This window comes from Ictalurus punctatus, chromosome 17, assembly GCF_001660625.3.
Source record: "Ictalurus punctatus breed USDA103 chromosome 17, Coco_2.0, whole genome shotgun sequence".
NCBI lineage: Eukaryota > Metazoa > Chordata > Actinopteri > Siluriformes > Ictaluridae > Ictalurus > Ictalurus punctatus.
Window position 1 is genome coordinate 10,431,957 of NC_030432.2, and position 16,304 is coordinate 10,448,260.

Genomic DNA, 16,304 nt, shown 5'->3' on the forward strand with positions numbered 1-16,304 from the left:
CTCAAATTATAAATCATTATTATAAGCTTAACGTTGAGAATCAGGATAAGGAAACCATTTTGAACTCCGATGTTTTTTTACGTACTCGCTCAATAATTGATTTTTTTGTGAATTTTTAACCAAAAGAAAGTTCTGTACTGTAGCTTTAAAGGCCCCAACACCCCCCCCCCCCCCCCCCCACTAAATTTAGTTACTGCGTTATTGCTCCCCTATACATGCTGAATATAGCCCTGTAAAATTCCTATGCCTCTAAAAAAATATATATATATAATTATTATTTAAATATGTATAATTTATGGATTTTTTTTTTTTCAAAGAAAAAATTGATCTCATCAGCCCAACCCTAATTTTTCAGGTGATGCACATGTTTAAAGGCTGCAGGCGTGAGGACACGGCACCTCATGTCTATGCTGTGGCTCAGTCGGCCTACCGGAACCTTCTGACAACACGGCAGGACCAGTCCATCGTTCTGCTTGGCAAAACTGGCAGTGGCAAGACCACCAACTGCCAGCACCTGGTGCAATACCTGCTCTCCATCGCTGGCAGCATCGGCAAGATCTTTTCAGGTTAGAGATGCTGAAAATATTAACGATAGAAAGAATGATAATAAATCATACATGGCTAGGCAGGGTGTGAAAACACAATGAGAATGAACTGGTTAAGGCGTTGGTACGAACCAGGAGAAGACACAACTCTTAGGATTGTGTGGCAGACACACTGAGAAAAGTGACCGCTTGGCAGTAAATGGTGTTGAGGAAGTGAATGATGGATGGAGGCTTTGCTAATGACGCACACCAGACCAGCTCTGTTAATTAGCCTTGCTTATCAAAGGCACTATTAGCACTCCTAATGATCCACTGAAGATTACATTGCTCAACCGTAGCTTTAAAGAGGCCAAGATGCTATCTGCATATGTTCACCTCTCACTGCTGCACCTGGAAGCACCTCTTTGGGGTCCATCAGGGCGTTGGATCAAGCTAATTAGTGTGTGAGTAAATGTGGCGCTGTGTGTGTGTGTGTGTGTGTTTTCCTTTATAGCGGAGAAATGGCAGGCAGTCTACACGATCCTGGAGGCATTTGGGAACTGTGCCACCTCCATGAATTCAAACGCAAGCCGCTTCTCCCAGATCGTCTCTCTGGACTTCGACCAAGCCGGCCAGGTGGCCTCCGCCTCCATCCAGGTACCATTTTACTTTCGAGTCCTATAAAAATGTACACACAGCTGGTCTGAATTTCAGTAGTACTCCAGTTCTGCTCTGTAAAAACAATCTGTTTTGGCATGACCGTGTAGACAATGCTGCTGGAGAAACTGAGGGTGGCCAAGAGGCCGGAAGCTGAGTCCACTTATAATGTCTTTTATTACATGATGGCTGGGGCAGACAACACTCTCAGGTAAGCGTGTGCATGTGTGTTCATGACTTTTCCACTTTACCCTCAGACAAGCCTACAGCTACGGATATTTCTAATTGCGGCAGATGGGAAAAGTTGCGTTTTCTTTATACCACAGCACTGTTTGATGCTTGATTCTGATTGGTTGACAGACATTATAAGAGGTGCAATAATGTATCATTTAATACATAGCTAAAGTAGTTCCAGGCAGGTCTTGACCACGTTACAGTATCCGTATCACTTCGCTGAAATAACAGAAAAGTTAGCCTACCGTCCACTCCAGCACACAGATCTAACAACAAACAAAAACTGACAGACCATTTCAATTTTGCAGAAATAACTTTTTAATATTTACGGAGAGCATGAACATTTCAACGATTGGGCGACAGCTCTGCTGGACGATACAAAAGAAAGCGAACGTCAAAGGCAAGCCGGCAACAGCAAACGACATAAAACAGTCAGCGGTGAACAGCTAGACAGGCTTGAGGGTGAAAAACATGAAGAAAACACCAAAACAAACCAACAGCTTACATTAGACAGAACGAATAAATAAACACTGATAGCCTGCTTGTTCAGTTTTTTTTTTTCTTTTTCGTTTCATGCTGATGATATAAAAATAGAACAAATAAATGAATAAATATTGATACTTGTTAACAGGCTTTTCCGTCTCATCACACATGTTCTCTCGTGCTCTCTCTTTCTTCTCTCTCTCTCTCTCTCTCTCTCTCTCTCTCTCTAATAACTGCATATCAGTGGCTCATGCCTCAGTTACTGACTCAAGCCTCAGTAAGAAGTTCTACAGCGTTTTAAGGACAAAAACCTGACCTGAAATGTCTTGAGGTGTGGTAACTGTGGTCTAAGCAGAAAAATTTACTCCGGTCTCTTGTGCATTATTTTTCTAGTAATTCAGTGGTTCATCGTCAGTTATTACTTGCATAACCTTCCTCCAAGCAATTCTATGTTCAGCCTGTTTCGCCAAAAATGAGTTTTGTCCTTGAGTGAAGTTCACCTGTGCATTTTAAAAAATGTATTTATTTATTTATTTTCGCCTTCGCAGGACTGAGCTACATTTCAACCACTTTGCTGAGAACAACACCTTTGGAATTGTGCCTCATTCAAAGGTGGAGCTCTTGCACAAACTCACAAAGTACACATCACACTGATCTAACGATGCTTTACTAAAGCCTTTAGCACAGACTAAAGGAACATTACACTGTGGACTTCCTACTTAAATATACCCGATTTAAACTTACCAGGTTTAGTAGGTGTGTTAGAGTATTAATAGGGGTGTGTGTGTGTGTGTGTGTGTGTGTGTGTGTAGTCTGAAGACAAGCAGAAGGCAGCACAGCAGTTCACTAAGCTGCAGGCAGCTATGAAGGTGCTCGGTATCTCTGCTGATGAACAGAAAGCTCTTTGGCTCATACTCGGGGCCATCTACCACCTGGGAGCTGCTGGGGCCACGAAAGGTATTTGTTTGTGTGTGTGTGTGTGTGTGTGTGTGTGTATATGAGAGAGAGAGAGAGAGAGAGAGAGAGAGAGAGAGAGAGAGAGATAAAGACCTTATTCTGTATCCATATTCAGTCCAGATATTTCTGTGCATCATCAGACATATTATCCAACTAACACACACATTGGATTTGCCCTGTAATGAATGACAGTGCCACTATCAGTGCACCAAAGCCATCAATGTGCAACAAACACACACACACACACACACACACACACACACACACACACACACACACACACACACACACACACACACACACACAGCTCTTGATCCAAAAAGCCTAAAAGCAAATTTAATAAGAGAGTGTGTTTAGAAGAAGCAGATGCTGTCTTTGTTAATAAAGACTTTCATAAGGTTGAAAGAGGAACGTATGGGGGAGAGGTTCTCTGACGCAGAAGACTGTAGGCATGAGAGAGAGATGTGTTAGTGCGCTGTGTTTCTAACCCTGACTGAGATCAATTGCTCTGTGTAATGGCTTCTTCGCCAGAAGGCCAGGATGGATGCACTGATAATAACAATCATCAGATTGCTCTGTCGCTACATGTGGCCCAACTGTTTGTTTCGCCGTATTGCATCTGACAGTTTGTCTCTCTGCAGTGTTGCTGTGTGGGTTATATAGTGGGTATAGTGAAGCGGTATACAGTCCAGACATAAAGAGTGTAAAGGAGTTGGCAGTGATGCAAGTTCTGTAGAAGCACGTTTTTACCGACTAACTGGAATCAAGTGCATTTTATTCATTGTAAGGATCGGTGAGAAATTCACGCGAGTCAGATTTGAAAGCGTCATTGTTTTGACTTTGTGTGCCATATTATGTCGTGTCCTTATTTAGAAATTTGTTTAAAATACAATTTGTCCAAACACTAGGGCTGGGGAATGTGATATTAATATTCATATTGTGATCAATTATGCCACAATACAGTTTATGATGTATCACAGATACAACATTTTTAAATAACATTATAAATGTTTTTTTGTTGGTGTTTTTTGTTTTTAAAGAAAAAAGTTGCCAACTCAGATTGAAAGCAGATGGTTAGATGTTAAAGTTTTATAAAGTCCAAATTTGTACAGATTTTATCCCCACACTAAACACGACGTAAGTACAAATAATACAGTTGAGGTCATGACATTATTTATACCTGAAAAATGTTAATAGTAATAAAAAAAAAAAACAGGATCATAAAAATTGCATTTTGTTTATTTACTACTTTCCTGAATAAACTATTTCACATAACATATGTTTACATATAGTCCACATGACACAATACTAACTGAATTGACACAAATTAACCACTTCAAAAGTTTACATACACTTGGTTCTTAATACCGTGTGCTGTTACCTGGATGATCCATGACTGTGTTTATGTTTTGTGAGAGTTGTTCATGAGTCCCTTGTATGTCCTGAACAGTTAAACTCTCCACTGTTCTTCAGAAAAATCCTCTAGGTCCTGCACTGTCTTTGCTTTTCCAGCATCTTCTGCATATTTGACCCCTTTCCAACAGTGGCTATATGATGTTCAGAGCCATCTTTTCACTTCACACTGAGGACAACTGAGGGACTCGTACACAACTATTACAAAAGGCGCAAACATTCACTGATGCTCAAGATGGCAACAAGAGAAGTCGTCACTCCTGTCATGTCTGAATCTAACTTGGTCACATCGAGCGCTACGTAGGGTCTAGAACACAGTTATTTTACATCCTCAATAGGGTTTGTGTTCAGTGAACAGGAAAGGCGTCTGGAATACGGTCTGACCGTGTATCTGTACAGGGCTTCAATAATACAACATTATTCCTGCGTGAAGGCGAGTGGGAGACAGCACCCACATTGAGGCGACACTAAACTGCAGTGGAAATGCAAGCTTATTGGCTGTCAAAAAACTACAATCTATCGATAAACATTATATAAGGAATTATAATTACAGTCGTATGTGGCTTTGCATGTCTCATCAACCACATTAATAGCTCTGTAATATTGTGTCAGGACATGTGTTTTGATGAATCCTGATCACATAGAGCAACCATTAGAGGGCAGTGTTACTCTTCATTAATGAGTCCCTCTAACCCAGGGCTGTCCAACTCGGCCGTAATCTCAGGCTGTTAATTTTTTAAAAATCATATTATTAACTATTTTATCAGTTAACACCAATAACCTAGGCTCTAAAATTAGAATAGGGCACTTTAGGAAAAAGAAGGATTAACAAAATGTCAGCTTCTTAGATTTATGAAGAACTCTCTATCGCTCTTCTACATCTATCTACATGTCCTTAGTCTCTCATCCCCTTGAGAGACTTGTCTTCGTGCTCCATCATCATTTTTTAAAAAACACATTTGTAAGGCTTTACACTGGGTGATGCATTTTGGGATTTGGAGTCGATCAGAGGAAAGGCCAACACTCGGCCCGTTTTGAAATAATTTTTAGATGCAGGTTGCACCAGTGCAGCAGATAAATAAACCAACGTTTCAGCTACAGGTCCGGAGTTAATTCTAGATAATGTGAACATGTTGAATAGGCACTACGGGCCATTTTAATATCATTTTTTTTGCAAGTTCGCGTGATCGAATGAAATGAGGCAACAGGAGGTGTGGGGCGTGGAATGTAACCTTTCAGACTGAACAGGTGTAACACACACACACACACACACATTTTGCACCGAGCGCCTGTGGCTTCTAATAAGAATGTTCCACAGAATTATTGGCCTTGGAATTTACAGCAATAAAGCACTAATTATGTCTCTTTAAATGTTACATAGGAGAACCACAGTCATGAATTTTGATCAGCCACAAAACATGCGGTTATTTATTATTATCCATGTGTTATACAGTCATTTGTGTTGTATTTCCTTGAATATATTTGCTTCAGATGAAGGCGTTTCCTCTTTTTTTCAGTTCGAGATTAATCTGATTCACCACAAAGACTTTTTAAAGACCCAGGGTGCGTCTCAGTCGGCTCCCTAGTTCAGTAGTCAGGGCACAGCTCATGGAGTCGGCCATTTTAAGGGCTGTCTCAATCGCAAAATCCTTACAGTACACTGGAATGTTCGCTCCATTTTTAAAAAAAAAATAAAAAAAAATAAAAAAAAATAAATAAAAAATTCCCACAATGTACCGCAAAAACCAGGAAGCGTCGATGCTTACTTTGTTCCCTTACTGTAAATGACATCATATTTTCAGAAGCCTCTCAGCAATGGGATGGGGGGATTGGGGGGGGGGGGGGGGGCAGCCGAATTCTCAGCCATCTTTGTCTACAAATGTAAGTAGTTTGTTGTTGTGGCTCTCAAATGATTACTTACGCCAGCGATTTTTAACGTTGTCATTCTGTATACAGTTTATTTAAGTCTAATAACTTCTTTTTTTTTTTTTAAATCCATTAGCTAGCCTACGATCCTGCTTGAAGTACCATGACAAAATCGCATGTGATTAAGCTAGCAAATTTACATGACTTATAATTTCAGAAGATCTCTGACCTGCCTGTTGTTGATAAATTCCAGTGGTGAAGCGACTACGTGTGCAGGTAGTCATGTCGCCGGAAATTGAGTCACCAGTGTCCCAATGTGTAGTGAGCCAGGGTCCTTAATCGTGGTCCTTACCAGTGCCCAAACTCATACAGCACACAATATACTGATTCATGACCTAGGGAGCTGATTGAGACTCACCCCCTTTTACCCATCTTTACAAAAGGGTGCCAGTAATTGTGGGGCTGACTGTATTTTTTTCCTGCTGTTTTGGTTTTAAGGGTCCATTATAAATCTTGATATTGGTATCGGTGACAATTGTGATATAATTTTTATCCCCCATTTCTACCAGAGAATGCTTTCTGTTGTTGCACAGTATATATTTGCAGTTATGAGTGACTGAGTGACTGACTGGCTGAGTGACTGACTGGCTGGCTGACTGACTGACTGACTGGCTGAGTGACTGACTGGCTGAGTGACTGACTGACTGACTGAGTGACTGACTGACTGACTGAGTGACTGACTGACTGACTGAGTGACTGACTGACTGACTGAATGACTGACTGACTGAGTGACTGACTGACTGGCTGAGTGACTGACTGACTGAGTGACTGACTGACTGACTGAGTGACTGACTGACTGGCTGAGTGACTGACTGACTGGCTGAGTGACTGACTGACTGACTGAGTGACTGACTGACTGAGTGACTGACTGACTGACTGAGTGACTGACTGACTGACTGAATGACTGACTGACTGAGTGACTGACTGGCTGGCTGAGTGACTGACTGGCTGAGTGACCGACTGACTGACTGAGTGACTGACTGACTGGCTGGCTGCGTGACTGACTGACTGAGTGACTGACTGACTGATTAGTTTTTGTGTTAAAATGCTGGTGTTTTGATCTAACCTCCCCTTTTCCAATTGCATGTTGCATGCCACTGAATGCAGAGACTGAAGAAGGTAAAGGAAAAAAAAACCCCCATAACCTCAATCATACTTTTCTTTAACTCCATGTTTGATTGGTATTTCGTAACGCCTTTATCGCCACTGCCAGACATTTTCATTTGCATTTTTATTGTCTCATGTCCTCCTCTATCTCCTGCTCTCTCTCTCTTTTTCTCTCCCTCTCCATCACTTGGTAGCCACGTCCCTGATTGTCTCAAAGCCAGGCTAAAACTTAGCGGAGGCGGAGCATGGGATCAGAACTTTGCTGTCTTTTCAAGCTCCACTGCTCTGATATAACCCCCATCCTCCATCCCATTTTATAGACTTTTCAGTTCTTCATTGCTTTTCTGTTGTTAGCCATCCAAAAAAAAAGAAAGAAAGTAAAGCTTGTCTGTTGTCTGGCCTCGTTTTTGTTCAGCATGTTTTCTCTGATAGAGGTTTTTCATCTTCTGCATGAGCTGCTTTGGGTGCTGCTTTAGTGCCTCTACCATCTGCTAGTGCTGCTTTACACACACTTTACTCTGTGGACTTTAAATATCATTTCAAATTCTCAAACTTTATCATTACTTACGACAAATGCCATTCTTTTAAAGCAGATGCATTTTCTGTGATTAGCGTGAGATAGGCTAGGAAACCTCTCTAAATTAATCTCTGTTATTACAGCATTAGTAGTCTGGCTGTTTATTCCATTTGTTAACATACTAACATCCATTCGCTGACACTGATCAGTGGAGTGACTCAGCCTAAATGGACTGTTTTGGGTGTTTTTTTTGTTTGTTTGTTTGTTTTAAGTAGTTTTTTGGAGCATCATTCTAAATTGTAGTTCCACCACAGAAAATGTATCAGAAATGGCATTAGCCTAGAGCTCTTGAGTCCTGAAGCACAACAAGCTGCTAACACGTGAGTTTTTCTGCTAACACAGCCGGCCGTAAACAGTTTGCACGTCATGAGTGGGCCCAGAAGGCGGCCTACCTCCTGGGCTGCACCCTTGAAGAACTTTCCTCGTCAATCTTCAAACACCATCCAAAAGGAACCCTGCAGAGGTCCACCTCCTTCCGCCAGGGTCCGGATGACGTCGGAGCTGGAGAAAGCCCAGGTGCACACCTTTTGTTCTGAGAGACCAGACACACTAAATATATATATATATATATATATATATATATATATATATATATATATATATATATATATATATCAATAAAGCAGAAATATACTTACAAATGAATTTTCTGAGAAAAGATCATTGTTCGCTAATTTAGACAAAACTGCTTAAAGCAAGAGTGTTAATAATGTTCTAATATTTGTGTTATTAATAATTAAAATGAGAATGCTTGGTAGTAGAGTGAAATACATTTGCTCCTGAAGCTTCTTTGCCTTGCTGTGGTCGAAGCTAACGCAGTGTTGATGATTTAGGTACAAAGATCACGGCTCTGGAGTGTCTGGAGGCCATGGCTGCCGGGCTCTACGCAGAACTCTTTACTCTCGTCATCTCCCTCATCAACCGGTCAGCCCCTTCTGCTCATTTCCTCCATACTCAGCACCGCACTGCAGCCCTCGCTCACAGATGAACTTAATGGAGTGTGGCTGAGAGCTTTTGCTTTGTGTGCATCTCTGAAGCGAGAAAACATTTATTTATTTATTTATTTTAGCAGTGCTTATACAACTTTATTTTTGTGCATTTTAGTTATTTCATAATAAACAGAGGCAAGCTTAGACATCTAACAGTAGAACCAGTCTTTTTTTTTTTTTTTTTTTTTCCAGTTTTAAGACTTTAATTATTTTATAATAATTATACTATTTAAAAGTATATTCAGATTAGATTTGAGGGTTGTTTTTTTTTGCATTAACTGCATAGGATTATTTCACTTTCTCTAAATATCACTTAATGAAATATCAAATGGATTGAATATACACTATCGGTCAAAAGTATGGAGACACTTGACTGAAACCTTTTGATCTGAAGGTGTATGATTCATTATTTGAAATCGGTGTTGTAGACAAAAATATAATTGTGCTGACATATTAATTTTTTTCATTAGAAAACTAACATCATATTTAAAAAAATATATATATATATATTATAAACGGATGACTTGGAGTGAAATATTCCAAAAAGCAGCCAATAAGAGTCCAGCGTAGGTGTGAACTCCTTTAATACTGTTTAAAAAGCATCTCAGGGAAATTCCTCAAGAAATCGGTCGAGAAACTGCCAAGAATACATTTCTGGAAATTCTAGGCATAAAGGGGTGTACTTTGAAGATGCTAAAATATTAAATTACTTTGGATTTTTTATCACAACATAATTCCCATAGTTCCATTTGTTACACTCCAGAGTTTTCATGACTTCATTATTATTCTAAAATGTGGAAAAGTAAATAAAAATAAAGAATGAGTGTCTTTTAAACTTTTGACTGGTAGTGTGTATATGAATAACATGAGTTAAAACAAGAATAAAATGTTATATCTGGAATTTATATTACATCTGAACATTATATCTGAAATACGTAATGTTAATGGCCAAAAATATAATTTCTTCAAAATATATCGACATCTGGACATGCACAAAATCTATGCAGTTTATGGGGGAGAAAGTTTTACGAAAGGTAAATTGTATATTTTGTCTGGCGCAAAATATTTTTGGCTGGGATTTTGTGTAGAAAGTTTGAAAAGTTATACTAGAGACATGCTAAATAGAGAATAGCAAATTGTCTAGAGAGCAGCAAAAATTTACATGATATATTTTCCTAAAAAACAGCCTTAAATTGACTGTGAATTTAAAGTCTGGACCGTATGCATGAAAGGATTAAAGGCTAAAAGATTGACCCAAAACACAGCGGGGTAAACTGCAAATAATTTGTAAATAAACTTTTTAATAGAAGTTTGCACAGATGATGTGTAATTAGGATTGTTACAAGAGATTAATCTCACTGTGATTCATTAAAAAAAAAGAAGTAATCTTACAGATACACAGTGAATTGCAAGTTAACGTGTGTGTTCTGTGTGTCTGTATGTTATAGAGCACTGAAGTCAAGTCAGCACTCACTGTGCTCTCTTCTAATTGTGGACACTCCGGGTTTTCAAAACCCTCGGCTGGCTAAGCGTGGCGCCACTTTTGAGGAGCTGTGCCATAACTATGCTCAGGAGCGCCTGCAGGCCCTGTTCCAAGAGCGCACGTTTGTACAGGAGCTGGAGCGATACAAGGAGGTACAACAATGGAGACACAGTGCCCTCCACTAATACTGGCACCCTAATATGAGCATGGAAAGCTGCGAAAAATTGTCTGTATTTGATCTTTTCTTCAAAATATTCACAAAAATACTCTGCTCTCATGGATATCAAACAATTGCAAAGAAAACTCGGGTTTATAATTTGTTAAATATGGGTGTGCAACAATTATTGGAACCCATATGAATTCATATGAGGAAAAATATATTTGAAGTATATTCCCATTAATATTTGACTTTTTTTTTTTTTTAGTACACCTGGGTGTCTAGGAACAGGAAATTGTTCAACCATGACTTCCTGTTTCATAGGGGTATAAATATGAGGTAACACATAGGCAATACAAATAACAGTGGGTAAATAGGAATATAGCTGTGGTGTGCAGCAAAAGGTTGTTGAGCTTCACAAAATGGGGCGTGTCTATAAGAAAACAGCACAAGCATTGAAAATGCCCATTTCCACCATCAGGGCAATAATTAAGACGTTCCAGTCAACTGGAAATGTTATGAATCAACCTGGAATTGGACGCGTGTCTATATTGTCTCAACGCGCTGTGAAGAGGATGGTTCGAGTTGCCAAAAAATTGAGCTTTTTGGCAATAAATATGAGGTTAGAATTGTTTCATAATTCCAAATAAATAGATAATGATCCACAAATAAATGTAGTGAGATTTATCGGAATTAAACTTCACAGATGCGTTGAATGAGATCCACAAATATGTTAGTAGTTTGACAAAAATAAATAAAATTGACAAATAAATAAAATGAGATTTGCACATTTTTTTTACAAATACATTTTTATGTCACAAACACAGCTCTACCCTGCATTCATTTGTGGTTCGCTGCACGCATTTCTGGATTTTGAAACCTTTCTAGCGTCGAGTGCACACAAATCCTCAAATAGTTGAACTCTGCCCAATGTCTACTCAAGCCAATCGGATAACCACCACGTTGCACTGACCAATTGTAACAGGGTCTTGCTCCAACCAGTCACGTTTAGTTTTACAATCAGGACAGGAACAGAGTCATATCGCACCGAACTCACATACTATGAAGGCTCTTTAATGTCGTTGATCAGGAGGAATAATGACAGGAGAGTGGTTCTAACCATCTAACACCATCATTGTAACAACATCTAAAAGAAAACCCGGTTTGTGATTTTACAATAAATTGAGTGGGGTGAGATTAAAAGACTGTGTATCGGGAAAAGATGGCATTGGCAAGAAAATGTCCTCACAGGCAGCCTGCCAAAACACAGCGCGGCCAGTTTCATCCAATTCACAGGCTAATGATTACATTCTCTAAACGAACCGTGCTAAAAGACTCTGGAACTTTAGGAGTTACCGGTTTGAATCAGTCTAACGAATCATTACTGAATCCGTGAATGAATCATTACTAATCCATCAGAGCACTCATCTATAAGAACTGTGCATTTAAGACCCATAACATTGCTGGTTTTCTTTTAGATGTTACAGTGATGCTGTTAGATGATGTATGCGAGTTCTGTGCAATATGACTCTGTTCCCATCCTGACTGTAAAACAAAACGTGATTGCTTACGATTGGTCAGTGCAACGTGGTGGTCATCCGATTGGCTTGAGTAGACGGTAGGCGGAGACCAACTATTTGTGGATTTAAGTGCACTCTTGATGCATGAAATGTTTCAAAATCCACAAAAAAAAAAATTGTAAATCTCACTACATTTATTTGTTGATCGTAATCTATTTATTTGGAATTATGAAACAATTCTAAACCCATAAATAAACACCAGAGGTGGTTTTGGCACACACAGAGATGTAGCTGTATGGAAAAGTACCTCATGCCCACAGTTAAATATGGTGGTGGTGCTTTATTGTTTCAGGGCTGTTTTTCTGGACATTTTTGACATTTTTTTAGGATGCATGGCATCATGGACTCCAAAACATACATCAAAATCAACTAACCACAAAATCAAAATCCTGCCATGGCCTTCCCAGTCCCCTGACTTGAAACCCATAGAAAACACGTGGGGTGAACTGAAGAGGAGAGTCCACCAGCATGGACCTCAAAATGTGAAGGATCTGGAGAGATTCTTTATGGAGGAACGGTCTCAGATCCCTTGCCATGTATTCTCCAACCTCATCAGGCATCATAGGAGAAGAAGCTGATATCTTGGCAAAGGGAGTATTTTCCATACTAGGACAATAATTGGGCACACCTATATTTAGTGAAGTGTTTTTATATATATATATATATATATATATATATATATATATATATATATATATATATATATATATATATATATATGAGAGCAGAGAATTTTTTTGACCAAGAGCTTAAACAATAAAGAATAAATTTTTTTCACAGCCTCCTTTGCTCATATTTAAGTGTGCCAATATCAGTGGAGTGCACTGTATACTGGTATTATCAGTGTTACCCCCCCCCCCCCCACGATCACAAAATATAAACCCTGTGCTTTGTTGATTCATTCTATCTTTAATAATCAAATTATGTAGACTGATTGAGAATTAATTTATATATATTTTTAATCTGATAATGATTTGTTGTGATTTTCAAATTGACTTGCCTTGTGACCAGATGAAATAAACCCTAGCATTTATAACCCTAGAGGTTAATTGCTGCCATAAATCAGGTCAATCCTAAATGATATATCTGTCTAGAATACTGTCATGCTTATATTTCATTTGAGATTTGATAACATTTTGAATAGAAAATCAGAAACTAAGATGATGATGAAGATAAATGTTGAATGTGACGTTTATGTGCGTTTTTCTTATTTTAATACTGTTCAGTAAGGCATCCTAGTTTAGTCATTGGTCACCGGGTAACAAAAGAAATTACTCACAAACCTGCAAAATCAAAAGCAATCATGTTCTAATCATAGTGAACTAATGACCCCTCTGTTCCCATTTAGGAAAACATAGAGCTTGCATTAGATGACATAGAGCCCAGTACGTCCTTATCTGTAGCAGCTATAGACCAAGCCTCAACCCAAGCGTTGGTAAGCACCTCCTCCTTCCCAGTGTGCCTTGCTGTCTGTCCAGCAATGCAGAGTAGCATGAGATCTTTCTCCCTGCATGCTCTGGGCTCTTCCTGAAGCAGTGTGATGTACAAACACAACAGCTGCCAACTTGTATGATTGCACCTCTTTCTTTTCTTTTCACTTTGTGAATGTGTACTCTCATTTAAGGTGGTTGGGATAATGATTATGTAGGTTTGTTTATGCCTCTTGCTGTGTCAAGCATAATAACGACAATAATGAAAGTAGAGTGTGTGTTCTCTCTCTCTCTAACACACACACACACACACACACATACAAACCTTTTCATTTCTGTTCTTTTTGTACATACAGGCACAAACAGATGTGAATATGGACTCCAGTAAAAATGCATTTACAACACTTGCACCTTAAATACTTTAAAATAGCAGCGAGCGTGTAAATTTATCCTTCTACCGACCGAACTAATGTTAGCAGCAGCTACTTTTTTTCCGTATAAGAAAGTAAAAACTGTCACGAGGAAGTTATAAACATTTCCATTAACATCAATGTTTGAACCTTTTTAAAAAATAAAATAATAATTACCAACAGTAATGCTTTCGTATCACCGTTTAGCACAATCATTCAGAAATAGATGTCATTGTTTAATTTAAGCTTGTCCGACACACGCAGAATCCCAAATGGGTTTAGAGCACGTACTTTGTTTTTATATTTAATTACAAAATTGGTGCATAGGTTTTTCTAAAATACTTAAAAGTATGCTATTAATTCATTAGTGAGACCTGTTTTTTGTTGTTGTTTGTTTAAATTATAAAAAGTAAAGAAATGCCCCACTTAAATGCTTTTTATACATTCCACTGAAGTCTTAAAAAAATCATCAAATAAAATGTTGTTCTGATTCCCACCACTGGAGTCAAACACAAGCTATAAGATGAGGGGGAAAAAAAAAGAATATGGCACGTCATTACTGGCTTTAATTGCTTAAGTGGACAGCCAGAGTGCAAAGTTTAAAACTGCCTGCCTGACTGCCCTGGAGCTTTTCTTTAATGCGAGGCTTTTAATGAGGAATCTAAGGCTAATGGCTCGTCTTTTGCTTGTGTGATGTTAAGATGATTAGGCTTTTGCGGCTCATGCTTTTCCCCCTCTGCTTCATAAAGAATGCTCAGCCATGCCGTGATTCTGATCCATGAACCGTGTGTTTGTGTGCATCATCTTGTGCATGTGCGTTAGGTGAGGACGCTGGCAAGGACTGATGAGGCACGTGGATTGCTGTGGCTGATGGAGGAAGAGGCTCTGCAGCCCGGGGGCTCTGAGGAAACTCTGCTGGAGCGCCTTTTCAGCTACTATGGCCCCACGGAGGGAGAGGTCAAAGGTCAGCATAATTTCACACACATCACCTCACTCAACATAAGCAGCACAGTTCCTCCAGAATCCCTTACTGATACAGGAGATGCGATTGTGCTTACACATGTTTTCAAATCCACGTTTGTTTATTCTCATCCAGGCCCAAACCTGCTGCTGAAGAGTGAGAAGCAGCATCGCTTCCTGCTGGGTCACAGTCATGGCACAGACTGGGTGGAATATGATGTTCTGGGCTGGTTGTGCCATGCCAAGCAGAACCCTGCCTCCCAGAATGCTGTCACTCTGCTGCAGGACTCGCAGAAGTAAGTCACACCTCCCGATGACCAGCAGAAAATAAATGAAACATCTTTATAGGATTTTAACATAAATTTAATTTCCATTTTAACCCCAAGTCTTAAAAAGTTGGGACAGTGTGGAATATGCAAAAAAAAATCGAAGAGACAGGTCAGCACTGCAGGGAGGCCATGCTAGCATCCACACACACTGCTTACGCAACCATGTGCTTGTAATCCGGGCAGAATGTGGTTTGGCATTGTCCTGCTCTGGATGGCAGCATATGTTGCTCCAAAATGTGTACGTATTTCTGCATTAATGGTGCCCTCACAGATGTGCGAGTTACCCCTGCCATGAGCACTGACACACCTCATACCATGACAGACGCTGGCTTTTCTAGACGGTGTTGCTGTACGGCTTCTGCTTTGCACAGTAAAGCCTTAACTTGCATCTGTGGATGCAGCGGCGAATGGTGTTGAGTAACGAAGGTTTACCAAAGTATTCCCGAGTCCATGTCAGGAAATCCATTACAGACTCATGACGGTTTTTAAGACAGTGACGTTTGAGGGATCGGAGATCACGCACATTCAGAAGTGGTTTTCAGCCTTGCCCTTTATGCACAGAGATTTGGCAGGATTCCTTGAATCTTTTAATTATATTGTGCACTGTAGAAGGTGAAATGCCTAAAATCTTACCGATTAGTCTTTGGGAAATGTTGTTCTCAAAGTGTTGGATTATTCGCCGATACATCTGTTGGTGGAATTGGCGAGCCTTGACCTATCCTTGCTCTTGAAGGACTAGGCCTTTTTTTGGAGGCTCCTTATATACTACGATTAGACGATTGCCTCACCTGTTTCACATCACCTTCTTATTTCAACTTGTCATATCGCTATTAGTCCTAAATTGCCCCGTCCCAACTTTTTTGGAACGTGTTGCACGCATCAATTTCAAAATAAACGTTTATCTTCAAAAAAAAAAAACTCTGCAGTTGATTGGGTAAAACATCAAATACCTGGTCTTTATACATTTTTGTTTAAATACAAGTCAAAGTACATTTAAAATCACTTCTCTTTATTTTTATTAGCATTTTCCATACTGTCCCAACTTTTTCAGAATTGGGGTTGTATATTTTTTATACTGAGAGAAGTCT

At 39.4% G+C, this 16,304-nt stretch overlaps 1 protein-coding gene across 17 annotated transcripts in view; it reads left to right on the plus strand.

Annotated features, from left to right (window-relative positions):
* myo18ab (myosin XVIIIA b) overlaps positions 1 to 16,304 on the plus strand; it is a 112,824-nt gene that overhangs the window by 53,185 nt on the left and 43,335 nt on the right. For 14 of the 17 annotated variants that reach the window (XM_017490631.3, XM_017490633.3, XM_053687536.1 and 11 more), the window contains 12 exons: positions 356 to 566; positions 1,039 to 1,181; positions 1,292 to 1,392; positions 2,447 to 2,510; positions 2,711 to 2,855; positions 7,302 to 7,313; positions 8,221 to 8,394; positions 8,712 to 8,802; positions 10,316 to 10,502; positions 13,436 to 13,522; positions 14,750 to 14,891; positions 15,024 to 15,183. In XM_017490631.3, coding sequence (XP_017346120.1) covers positions 356 to 566; positions 1,039 to 1,181; positions 1,292 to 1,392; positions 2,447 to 2,510; positions 2,711 to 2,855; positions 7,302 to 7,313; positions 8,221 to 8,394; positions 8,712 to 8,802; positions 10,316 to 10,502; positions 13,436 to 13,522; positions 14,750 to 14,891; positions 15,024 to 15,183 — 1,517 coding nt within the window. The remainder of the gene's footprint in view (positions 1 to 355; positions 567 to 1,038; positions 1,182 to 1,291; positions 1,393 to 2,446; positions 2,511 to 2,710; positions 2,856 to 7,301; positions 7,314 to 8,220; positions 8,395 to 8,711; positions 8,803 to 10,315; positions 10,503 to 13,435; positions 13,523 to 14,749; positions 14,892 to 15,023; positions 15,184 to 16,304) is intronic. The other 3 variants (XM_053687549.1, XM_053687548.1, XM_053687537.1) reach the window with 1 other exon arrangement.